Source organism: Balaenoptera ricei, chromosome 20, assembly GCF_028023285.1.
Source record: "Balaenoptera ricei isolate mBalRic1 chromosome 20, mBalRic1.hap2, whole genome shotgun sequence".
NCBI classification, from domain to species: domain Eukaryota; kingdom Metazoa; phylum Chordata; class Mammalia; order Artiodactyla; family Balaenopteridae; genus Balaenoptera; species Balaenoptera ricei.
The window spans coordinates 51,912,367-51,924,885 of record NC_082658.1 but is presented as its reverse complement, the minus strand read 5'-3'; the positions used below and the strand labels follow the sequence as shown (position 1 = coordinate 51,924,885).

At 47.4% G+C, this 12,519-nt stretch overlaps 1 protein-coding gene across 1 annotated transcript in view; it reads left to right on the top strand.

Annotated features, from left to right (window-relative positions):
- The window catches only part of SHPK (sedoheptulokinase), a 20,048-nt gene extending 7,529 nt beyond the window's left edge, over nucleotides 1-12,519 (top strand). Inside the window, exons 3-7 of the mRNA XM_059908829.1 lie at nucleotides 1,755-1,938; nucleotides 2,480-2,632; nucleotides 3,882-4,057; nucleotides 7,833-8,033; nucleotides 10,046-12,519. Coding sequence (XP_059764812.1) covers nucleotides 1,755-1,938; nucleotides 2,480-2,632; nucleotides 3,882-4,057; nucleotides 7,833-8,033; nucleotides 10,046-10,458 — 1,127 coding nt within the window. The 3' untranslated portion in view covers nucleotides 10,459-12,519. The remainder of the gene's footprint in view (nucleotides 1-1,754; nucleotides 1,939-2,479; nucleotides 2,633-3,881; nucleotides 4,058-7,832; nucleotides 8,034-10,045) is intronic.

Here is a 12,519-nt window from a genome sequence, read left to right as displayed (position 1 = left end):
AGAATTCCAGGACATGTTGCTGGATCATAAAAACAACCACTAGAAAAATACATACAGTAGAGTACTGTTTGTTTTTAAAAAACAGACAAAACCAAAATAGAATAAAACCCAGCCCAAATCAACCAAACCAAAGAGAGTATGTTGTGTGAGTATGAAAACCCAACAACGAGACTTCCCTGGCGGCCCAGTGGTTAAGACTCCACGCTTCCAGTGCAGGAGGTGCAGGTTCGATCCCTGGTCAGGGAACTAAGATCCCACATGCTGCGCAGCCAAAAAATAAAGAAAAGCAAAAAAACTCTACGAGCGCTAACAGTGACAGGAAGGGGGCTGGGACTCTGATGGGGATGGTCAAACAGGCCTTTTGCTTTACCTGTAATAATTGAACATTTTATATTGAGAATGCATTCACTTATCATTTGTATAATTAAAAATTTTTTAAATTATTATTATTATTATTATTTGCCAAAAAAGAAGAAGAAAATGAGAGAAAGAACATCCATCAGGCCAGATTCTGGAACAGACTGTCTGGACTTGAATCCTGCCTCTACCACTTGGTAGCTATGTGATCTTTGACAAGATTTTTAAAGCTTCTCTGAGCTTCATATGTCTTATGTGAAAATGGGGATAAATATCACACCTATGTTGTAAGGCTAATATGTAGATTAAAAAAATTAATATTTTTAAAGTGCTTTGAACAATACCTGGTACATAGTAAGAACTCCGTATTTATTTTATAACACAAACAAAATAAAGATGATAGTCCTAAAAGTAAAAAGAAGAAAAAGGGTCAAAAGAGTTTTGGAAGCAGATAAAAGGGTTGAAAAAAAAGCCGCAGATGTCCAGCTTTAGGGCTGAGATAAGAATCCCAGCTTTAGGCAGAAACGTAGTTGTGAGGGTGGACCATCCCATCCCCAGCTTACTCCCCCTTCCTGGGTGAAACTTAGTAAGCTTCAGGTGCATATATCTGTGACCGCTTCCCTGCTCTTCTTCTTCTTTTTTTTTTAAAATGATTTTTATTGGCGTATAGTTGATTTACAATGTGTTAATTTCTGCTGTACAGCAAAGTGAATCAGTTATACATATACATATATCCAGTCTTTTTTAGATGCTTTTCCCATATAGGTCATTACAGAGGGATTGAGTAGAGTCCCCTGTGCTATACAGTAGGTCCTTTCTTTCCTTTCTTTCTTTCTTTTTTTTTTTAAGGCCGCGCCTTGGGGCCTGTGGAATCTTAGTTCCCTGACCAGGGATTGAACTGGACCCTCAGCAGTGAAAGCACTGAGTCCTAACCACTGGACCGCCAGGTCCTTATTAGTTAGGTCCTTATTAATTATCTATTTTATACATAGCATTGTGTATATCTCAATCCCAATCTCCCAGTTTATCTCTCCCCTACCCCATTCCCCCCTGGTAACCATCAGTTTGTTTTCTACATCTGTGACTCTATTTCTGTTTTGTAAATAAGTTCATTTGTACCTCTTTTTTTTTTTTTTTTTTTTAGATTCCACGTATAAGTGATATCATATGATATCACTTGCCTTTCTCTGTCTGCCTTACTTCACTCAGGATGACAATCTCTAGGTCCATCCACTCCCTGCTCTTCTGGGTACTGGCCAGACCCCCTGGGTGTGAGTGAAGCGTTGTCATGGGTGATAAAGTCTGTCCTATAACCTCATTAGCAGAGTAGTCTCAAGGACATGCTGGTGCCGGTCTGTTGCTCTTTTCTCCATTTTTGGTCATCTCCTTCGTTCCAGGTTGTGAATGGACAAAGGCAGGGGCTGACCCTGTGTTCGAGCCCAGAGCCGTGAGCCACCTGGTAACGTGGCAGGATGGCCGGTGTGGCAGCAAGTTTCTGGCTTCTCTGCCCCGGCCAGAGTCTCATCTCAGTGTGGCCACGGGGTTTGGCTGTGCAACCATCTTCTGGCTTTTGAAGAATAGGTATGGACACCTGATCTTTGAATTGGGTGATGGATTTGCAGGGGAACGAGAGTGGCTAGGGAGCTGTACCTCTAGCTGGTCAGCATCACTCCACGTGCTGGATTGTCCCTCAGTGAATGTGGCCCAGCACAGGGTATAGTCACAAGACTTAGACTTGGTCTACCACTGCTTCATTTTGCAGAGGGCTCTTATTGGTTATCTGACTCTCACCTAGAGGGGGAAAGAAGAGACCCGAGAGGGCAAGGGACTTGCCAAGGATCACATGATGGGTTCACGGTGGGATCAGGGCTGCTGAGAACGGCTGATGTCCTGCTTTCCCAGGCACGGTGTGTCCTCCTGTGAGCACCCTCCCCTAAGGCTGACTCTGGCCAGCTTGGCTTGGAGGGGTTGGGAGGTTCAGCTACTGGGGATCCACAGCCTGTGGGGTTCTGGCTGCTACTCAGCTCTGCCATGTCTAGTCCACACTGCCCACAGTTAGGTGCAGCACATGCTTTCAAGTCAATATTAAACCACGTTGAATTGTTTGGGGTATGAAAAACAGCCCAGAGTTCCTGAAGTCCTACGATGCAGCTGGCACTATCCATGACTATGTGGTTGCCATGCTGTGTGGCTTGACAAGACCCCTGATGTCCGACCAGAATGCCGCTAGCTGGGGATATTTCAACACCAGGAGCCAGAGCTGGAACTTGGAGATGTGAGTATAACCACGCAGGCTGGCTTGAGGCTGAAGGGCAGAATCTCTAAAGCGGGAGCTTCAGTGGGGCTTTCCCATCTGGGAATAACGGGCCAAGAATCAGGTTCCAACACCGTCCAGCCTGTTCCAGTCCCTGGGCATGGGTGGGCCTGACCGTAAGTGACGTTCTTGGGGAGGGGCGCCACCCACCACGCCTTGCTGCCTGCTCCTCCACTGTTGCCCAGACCTAGGGTGGGCTCCCCAGTTCTTTCTGTGCCCTGAGCCAGCCCGTAGATTCCAAAGAACAACTTTCATTCTTTAACATATTTTATTTTATTTTATTTTTTTAACTTTTTATTTTATATTGGAATATAGTTGATTAACAATGTTGTGTTAGTTTCAGGTGGACAGCAACGTGATTCAGTTATGCATATACATGTATCTATTCTTTTTCAAATTCTTTTCCCATTTAGGTTGTTACATAATATTGAGCAGAGTTCCCTGTGCTATACAGTAGGTCCTTGTGGGTTATCCATTTTAAATATAGCTGCGTGTACCTGTCAATCCCAAATTCCCTAACTATCTCTCTCCCCTACGCTAATGTATTTTAAAATAGGGTTAAGAAATGGAAGTAGTAGGCTTAAGGGATGCCTTTTAAGTTCCCTTTAAACAATCATTTGCCTTTTCAGGTCCAGAAATCCAGTGCCCTATAAGTTCACTGCCTTCAGGGCCCAAATTCTGAGCTCTGTAGTAAAACAAAAAGCACCTGGTAGTTCAGGTAAAGGACTTCCCAGCATGTGTTATAAAATTGGCAGCCCCGTGTTCACTAACCGCGAGTGATGGATGCATTCGGTATTCAGGAGACTGATGGGCTTGACTTTGGTTTGGCCTGTGCTAACCAGCTGTGACTTTGCTCTAAAACTCCAGCTTCCTCCCTTTGCACAGTGTTTGCTCTCCCTTCAAACGCAGGAGGCTGGATGCCGATGAAATCTGCTTCTTATCCAGTCCTTTCTGACTACCTCTGCTCAAACTGGTTGCATTCTTCTCCAAAAGGCCCATCCCAGGCTCTTGAAAGCCAGGGTTCACTCTTTAAATAACTCAAGGCTTTTCCTCATGGTTTAAAAAAAGCCAAAGAGGCCCTCTGTGAAAACACTGGATTCTGCCCTCTCTCCTTGAATGTGTATCCTATTGCGCTTTCCGTTGCTGAGTTTCCTGGAAACAACAGAAAACCAAGCACCAGGTAGATACGCTGTCCACTTTTGGTTTGCAGACTGAGGGACGCAGGCTTTCCCGTCCACCTGCTCCCGGACGTCACCGAGCCTGGCAACGTGGCAGGCAGAACTTCCCAGGCCTGGTTTGAGATCCCAAAGGGGACACAGGTGGGCGTGGCCTTGGGGGATTTGCAGGCCTCTGTCTATTCCTGTATGGCCCAAAGGACAGACGCAGGTAAGTCTGTTTTTGGTTCTCTCCTCAGACTTCTACTGGGGCCTCCTAAGCCCCAGCTCTGTGCCAGGGTCCGAGGGGCACACATAGCCAGCAGTCGCAGCGTCCTCTTGACCATTATTCTACAAACATGAAAAACACCATCATCCCTGCAGGTGCAGCCCCTGCCCCGGGAGCTTACAATTCAGCAGGGCAATTTCTGTCCTGACCACAGTCTTTGCCTTTCTTCTCTAGAGACAGGTGAGGGAAATGACTCTCTAGTTGGCTGGTTTCTATGTGTCTCCATGACCAAGAAAATAGATTATTATTCAATAGATTAGGGTTTTTGTTATTGTGTGTTTGTCAATGAAAGTTCCTCGGATCTGAGTAGAAGCGCAGACTTCCCTGTATTCCATGTAAGAGAGTCACAGTGAAGGGGAGACAGCAATCCAGGGCAGGGGCTGGCAAAGTTTTCCTGTAAAGGGCCAGATTGTAAATATTTTAAGCTTTGTGGACCATTTTGTTTCTATCATAACTACTTAACAGCTGTTGGGGCAGGAAAGCAGCCACAGCCAATGCATAAGTGAGTAGGTGTAGCTGTGTTCCAATAAAACTTTACTTATAGAGGCTGAAATGTGAATTTCATAAAATTTTCTTGTGTCATGAAATATTCTTCTCCTTTTCATTTCTTTTCAACCTTTTAAAAAGGTAAGAACATGCTACTGGGATTGTAAAATGGTGCAGTCCCTTTGGAAAACAGTCTAGCAGTTCTTCAAAAGTTAAACATGGAATTACCATGGGACCCAGCCATTCCACTCCTATGTGTACACGCAAGAGAATTGAAAACACATGTCCGCACAAAAAACTTGTACACAAATGTTCCTAGCAGCCTTATTCATAATAGCCAAAATGTAGAAACAACCCAAATGCCCATCGACTGATAAATGGATTTTAAAAATGTGGGGTATCCACAGAGCTAAAATGCTATAACATGTGAATGAAAGTGAAAGGCCACATAGTGTATTATTCCATTCCTGTGAAATGTCCAGAATAGGCAAATCCATAGAGACAGAAAGCAGATTCATGGTTGTCTAGGGCTGGGACATGGGGTTGATTGCTAACCAGTATGGGATTTCTTTCTGGAGTGGTGAAAATGTCCTAAAATTAGATCTCAGTGATGTTTGTACAACTCTGTGAATATACTAAAAAGCACAGAACTGTACACTTTAAAAGCGTGCATTTTATGATGAATTTTTTGAATTACATCTCAATAAAGCTATCATTAAAAAAAAAATGTAAAAGCCTTTCTTAGCTCCTGGGCCATACAAAAACAGATGGCAGGCTGGGTATGGCCTGGGGGCTGTCGTTTGCCCCTCCTGGGGCTGGGGTAGACTTTGGGTCTGCCTGCCCGAGCAGGGTGATTGCAGGCTGTGTGTTTCATTTGATCCTCAGGGCAGCCTGGCTGAGTGGGCCCACTTTGAGAGCCCCGCCTTGTTATCAAGGGGAACAGAGAAGTCATTCATCTTACTCGGATTTTCTTTGGCATCACATCTTTTTTTCCTCCATCAGTTAGAACTATTACAATTTAACATTGAGTTTAAAAACTCTGACCAGCACTATCCTCTGAAGCAGTAGTTTATTCCTATTTTATTACATTCTTAAAAAATAAAATTTCAAGTGACTTTTTGTTTTGTTTTGTTTTTGGTAGTAATTCCTCTTAATTCAAGATTAGGTGAGAGGGAAAGGTGAGATTCTGCCACTTAAAAAAAAATTTTTATTGGAGTATAGTTGATTTACAATGTTGTGTTATTTTCAGGTGTATAACAAAGTGAATCTGTTATACATATACATATATCCAGATTCTGCCACTTTTGTTTGCGCAAATATGTGATAAACTTTTTTAAGGTCAAAAAACCCGACTTTTTCTCCTGAATTTTCTCCCTGAGCCCTTGTCATCATCCAAAATGAGGGGGATGATGCCTTTCTCATGGGGCAGTTGTCGTGATGCACTGGGATGGTGCCTGTAAAGAGCCTGGCTCTTTCCGCCTACCTGGTAGTCTTCAAATCTTAGGCTGTTCCCTCCACAGAGAACTGTCATGTGCCTGGATATAAATGTCCTTTCTAGATGGTGAGTGAGGGGCTGGTCAAATGGGAAGAAGCTAAGATTTAGGCTCCGTCTTCACTGAGCTGGTTGTAGTCTCTGGTTCTAGACTGGGGCTGCTGGCTTGTGCTCAGCTGTGCGGTGTCCATGGGCAAGGCTGGTCGGCCCCCTTCATTGACCCTTCCCGCCGAGGGGATAGGTGGAGGGCATGATGCTTCTGGTTTATCGTCATGGTGAAAGGCTTGATGTGGCAGGAAGTCAAGGTTATTGACTTTCTGAGACTTGTTTTCACTCTCCTTGCCTCTGCCTCCCAGTAGGTAGGATAGTTGGATGCTGACCTCAGTTAGTTTAGCCCCAACAGACTGAGAGGAACAGGCTTTCTGGCCAGATCTCGTGAGAAATGGAGGAGAGACTCCTGGGACAGTCTGTAGGCTCTGGCCTCCATCTAGAGGAGAAAAATCATCCCCTCTGTTCTAGGTCTGGGAGCATCCCCCCTGCTGGTGGAGGGAGGTTGAGAAGCACACCTTGGAAATGAGAAGGAGGTGGTACCCACCAAAAATGAATGAAACCTCCCAAAGAATAAAACACTTGGGCTGAGGTCTGACTCTCTGTGAATAGTAGCTTATTGCTGTGTAACAAATCACTCCAATACTTAGTAGCCTAAAACAGCAAACACTTATGATCTCACACAGTTTCTGAGAGTCAGGAGTCTAGGCGTGGCTGGATGGTCTGGCTCACGGTCCCTTGTGAGATTGCAATCACACTGTCAGTCTGTCAGTCTGCAGCTGGGACTGCAGTCATCCGAAGCCTTGACTGGGCTGGAGGATCCACTTCTCAGCTCACTCATGTGGCTCTTGGCAGGAGGCCTCAGCTCCTTGTAGGTGTTGGAGGACGGAGGGAATGAAAAGTACCCACCGAACTGAGAATGCATCTTGAGACTGAAAAATGAGGCAGGTAGCTCCATATAATCAACGGGTCAGTTTATTTTAGGGTAACTTACAGAGTGGGATCAGACAGACAATGATCTGGAAGCATTGGCAGCTGCATTCTGCACCACCAAGGGGTCTTTGGGACAGTTTTATAGTTAACCTAGGATGTGAGGGTGGGTGCCGGATACAGGACATGCACTCCTAAGTTAAGATGATTGAATGGGTAACTAGTCTCATGGGCTCTGGGAATACATCAGCAAAAGTCAGCATAGTTTGGGAACTAACAGAGCATAGAGGCCACCTGGCCCTGACCGTTGTTAAACAATATCTACTAACTACAAAGCCCTTGACGACAGAGAAGTGATTCACCAGCTAGTACAGTCCTGGGTAGGGTCAGCGGAAGGACAGGGGGGACCATACGGGCCCAAGATGGGGTCAGTTATGCCAGCAACCATCCAGTGGGCCTCTCCATAGGGCTGCTCACGACGTGGTGCCTGCCTCCCCCGGAGCAAGTGATCAAGACGGAAGCTGCAGTGCCCTTTTATGACCTGGTCTCCAGAGTCACACACTGTCACTTCTGCTTTACTCTCTTCATTAGAAGCCAGTCACTGAGTCCAGCCCACACTCAGGGGAGGAGAATTAGGCTCTGCCTCCTGAAAGGAGGAGTATCCAGGAATTTGTGGCACACTCTCCCCCGACCCTGTTGTGACTTGGGGCCTCTGAGTTAGCCCAACAGGCCTAACCTCTGCTTTCTTTGGACCCCATCCAGTTCTCAACATCAGCACCTCGGTGCAGCTGGTAGCCTCCATGCCTTCAGGATTCCAGCCAGCGCAGACTCCAGACCCTGCAGCTCCAGTCGCCTACTTCCCGTACTTTGACAGGACCTACCTGGCGGTGGCAGCATCACTCAATGGGGGCAACGTGCTGGCCATGTTCGTCCACATGCTGGTCCAGTGGATGGCGGATCTAGGTAAGGGTGGCCCACACAGTGGTGTGTTCTCTGCTTGTCCTTTCTACATGGCAGTGTCCTGGTGCTGAATGTGCTGTAAGTTTCTAGATTCTTGTCTCAGAGCCAGCCAGATTCTAGCACATTCCCTCTGTCCTTAGGGATCTGAGCTTGTAGCCTTCTTTCATCTTCTGAGCTGCCATCACCTACTCTCTTTTTTGAGGCGCACCTTCTCCCCTAACCTTGACTGTGGAGTATCCTAATAGTCTCCTGGCTCTCCCTGGCCCCGCTATTACTTTCTCTGTCAGTAACCTTGCATTTGAGGTTTGCCTTCTGATGGCTGCAGACAGCGGGGAATAAAATGATCAAACATGAATGAGTGAAAAGACTGGTAGCACTTATTCCTGGCAAGTAGCACCTCTCCTCCTTTCTTGGAAGGGTCCCTGGAAACTCTGATATCTTCCTGCTCTCTTCAGGGTGGAACTGATCAGGCCTTCCTCTGCTCTGTATTAACAGAGAAAAATGTAACCTCTTTCTTCCAGGAGAGGTTCCCTTTCTAAGTACTTATGGTAGAAATGAAATTTCTGGCCAGCTGTCTAGAAACAGGGAAATCATGCTCATCAGATGCATGGGTCACTTGTAGGAGCTCAAAATCAGGTCATTCCAGGAAACATCCAACAGAATAACCAGGTGGGGCACAGGCCACAGGGAGCATCTGGGAAGTTCATACTGGTCGTGCAGACAGGTGTTGCTGACCCACGTCGGTCCTTCCAGGCTGGCTGGGGGTGTCAGGATTGCGGGTAAGTTCTGCCCCCTTGGCTGGGAATCCCTCAGGGATGCTCCACTTAAAGAACAGAACTTTGATCTTGTTTTGCCTTGCATCAAGAAAGGTTTTAAAGATGCAGAACCAGTCATCAGAGCCTTCAGGCAAGCCCTTTACTCAGCTACTGCTTTAACTGGGTCGAGTCTGTCACCTGTTTACTGAGTTGGCTGGTGTTTCTCTTTAAACAGAAGTGACTGTTTTGCTCACCCCTGAAAGAGTAGGTAACACTTAATTTTTCTCTAAGCTTTTCAAAAAGAAAAGTCTTTTGCATTTTCATGGTTCTTATTTTGATGAAACAGAGGGTACTTTGAAGGCTAGCAGTTTATATAACTTAACCTCCTATGGAATGTCTACATTGTTTCATTTGATTGAAAAAAATATATTTTTTTCTTTCTCATTCCTGAGGGTGTATAGTTGAGTTTGTATAAGTTAAATGTGCTGATGTTGAGACTCCGTGGGGACTTTTGGCCATACATTGGAAATACTCGTGGAGTTTTAAAAACAATGTTGATGTCCTAGTTTCACCCCTAGAAAAGCTGATTATTTGGCTTGGGGAAGAGGAGTGGGGCCTGAGCACGGCATTTTATAAAAGTTCCTCAGGTGATTCTGATGCTCTCAAGTGTTGGTAAGCACTGATCTAGAACCTTCTACTCAAAAAGCGTGGTCCTCAGGCCAGCTGAACTGGCTTCCTCTGGGAGCTGATGACAAATGCAGCATCTCAGGCCCCACCCCAGGCACACTGAATCAGAAACTGTGTTTTAATAAGATCCCTGAGTGATTCATATGCATATTCAACTCTGAGCTCTGGTCTACACTGGTTGTTCGTAACCTCTGCCGAGGGGCAGGCTGGGCTGTGATCACCACTGTGGTCCTGGGATGCCTGTGACACTAATAACAGGTGTGATGATACTTATTGATCAGTGTATGCATTTGGTCCACTTAGGACCAAGAGTCCCACAGCTGCGGGATGGTTAGGACCCACAGCAGTGCTTACGAGATCTCTCCCTGAAGGTTGGGCTGGGGTCTGCGGTGAGAAAGCTGGCTGGGGTCTGGAGCAGAACACAGCTAGCCAGAATATCTGAGTCCTGAGCTGGGAAGCAGCCAGCCACAGTGAGGAGAGGCAGCAAGTCAACCTATCCTTGCCCCCTGGGAACTCTATAGCCTGCAGCGAGGGGGTGCACGAACTCACACAGGCCTTCTCTGTTCCCGGCAGGCCTGGAGGTTGAAGAATCCACTGTGTACTCACGCATGATCCAGGCTGCTGCACAGCAGAGAGACACCTGCCTAACCATCACTCCAACAGTGCTGGGCGAGAGGCACCTGCCAGACCAGCTGGCTTCAGTGACCAGCATCTCCTCCTCTGACCTCTCCCTGGGGCACGTGACCCGGGCCCTGTGCAGAGGCATCGTTCAGAACCTGCACTCAATGCTTCCTTTTCAGCAGCTCCAAGAGTGGGGCGTGGAGCGGGTGATCGGCAGTGGGAGTGCGCTGTCCAGGAACGAGGTGCTGAAGCAGGAGGTGCAGAGGGCTTTCCCTTTCCCAGTGTCCTATGGGCAGGATGTAGACGCAGCTGTAGGGGCCGCTCTGGTTATGCTCCAGAGAAACCTTAACCAGCAGGAGTATTAGCACACTCATTGGCCAAAGGACTGTTGCAAAGTTGATCTAATTAACGTTCCCCTCCTTATCTTGGGATCATGCTTTTCCTGGACAGCTCTGTGGGCAGTTTTAAGCAATGCTTGTTCTCAGGACCTCATTTTGACCAAGGACCAGTCTTCAGGGCACACTCTAATAATGCAGCCAGGAGTCATCAACCAGATCCCAAATCAGTGCCTTCTGAAAGAGACTCACCTGAGAGCTGGTTGCAAATGTAAATGTGGGAGAGAGAGAGAGAAAGGGAAAGATGGGTCACATGTACTGTTGGAAGAGTCTTCCCTACTGGATTGTACCACGTGACCCTGAGGCCCCTTTCCCAATCTTGTTCTTCTCTGGCCACAGCCGGCTAGCTGGGGCAGGAGGCGACCCAAGGACAGTGATGCAGGCTGGCTGAGATGAAGATGCAGGGATCTGTGCTGGCCTTCTTGCCATGTACCTCCCCTCCAAGGAGAGCCTGCTTGGTGCTGCCATGGTTCCTCACAACACAGCTGGCTTGAAGGCACAGAACAGAGAAGAAAACGTAGATGGCATGACCAACCAAGGGGACAGATGCTGCATAACGCCACCATTCAGGCATGTTGTTCCCAAGAGTCTGACCAGACACCAGCAAGACTCTTTTCCAAGAGTGTGTCTGTGCAGCCGTGTGTTTTTGCCCCTGTGCATCCCTGGGAAGCCTTCCAAGGGAAGGGATGCAGCTGCACATGCTCCTGTTAGAGAGAAAGCAGAGAGAATTCCTTGTCCCAAATGCCCCAGCTCTTCTTTCTCTTGGTGTGGGCCTTGCTGGCCCGCCATGTGTGCCTGACTCGCAGAAACATCCCACTTGAGTCAGCATCTCTGCAGGGATCCCAGAACATCTTAAACCTTCCCGTGGTTGGTAGGATGACCATGGAATGGCTTCCAGGAGAGGGCCACCATCGCTGTGTCTACTTCCACACTCCCAAGGGTGATCCCAGGTGCCTGACTCTGAGGCACCTGTGCGACTGTGAGTTTGGGAAGCAGTCATGTCTCTTTGTAAATGCCACTTTATGTGATTGTCTGAAACTCTTAATCTGCCTGGCTGTGCTGATTGAATTTCAGATACTAAAGTTCATTCCTCCAGAGCCTTGTCCCTTTAGTAAAACACACCTCTCTGCGTTGGGAAGACTATAAATCTGGCACTGCCGCGGAGCTGGGTTTGGGAGGTTGGACATAGCTCTGGGGATCATTTGTAGGTTGTCCTTGCAGAAGCCCTGCCTGCCCCATGGTTCTGCTGGGACAAGCAGCTGCAGATCACTCAGGAACATCATGTAATTGTTCTCTCGGCCAGAATGAGTTGACACCATCATTTTGAGAGAGAAGTCACCTCGGGATGGGCCAAAGGATAGCAGAGAGCCCTGTCCATCAGGAGGAGCTGGCCCTCCGACGTCAGGGAGGCAGCCTGTCTTGCATTCCCAGGATGCTGTGGGTGGAGTCTAAATGTAAATTAGGAGCTGGATAGGTATCCTGCAAAGCACCATAACTCTCTGTCCCCTTTCCGCGTGTCCACTCTACCTCTGAGGGCTAAGCCTCGCACAGTCCAAGCTTGCCAGCTGGTAGTCCTGTTGTCATTTCTATTGCACTTGGCCTGGAGCCTCTGCAGAGGTTTGAGTACAGCTGCCAGGGCCTCATTTCTCCAGCCTGAAGTCATAAACCACTCGTTGCTTCTGCTCTCACTCTCAGGAGTTACCATCCTGATCCTCAGATGAGGAACTGGGTCATTAGGTCTGTTTGCCAATATCCTGATCTTAAGCACATGGTAGGCTGGCACTTTCCCTCCTGATTTGCTTTGGCCAGTAAAACGTCAACAGAAGTTTGTCACTTCCAGGCAGAAGCCCTTTGGAGCCAATGTGAGATTTGCCACACTCTGTTCCCTTTGCTGTAAGTGACCTGGGGTGTCCCAGAGAGGAGGCTCTGCTGCCCTGGGTCCCACATGAGGGCAATGTGGTGTAGAGCCCTCACCAAACAGCGAGTGACTCATAGTGTGGCCGAGAAATAAACCTTTGATGTTTGATGCTA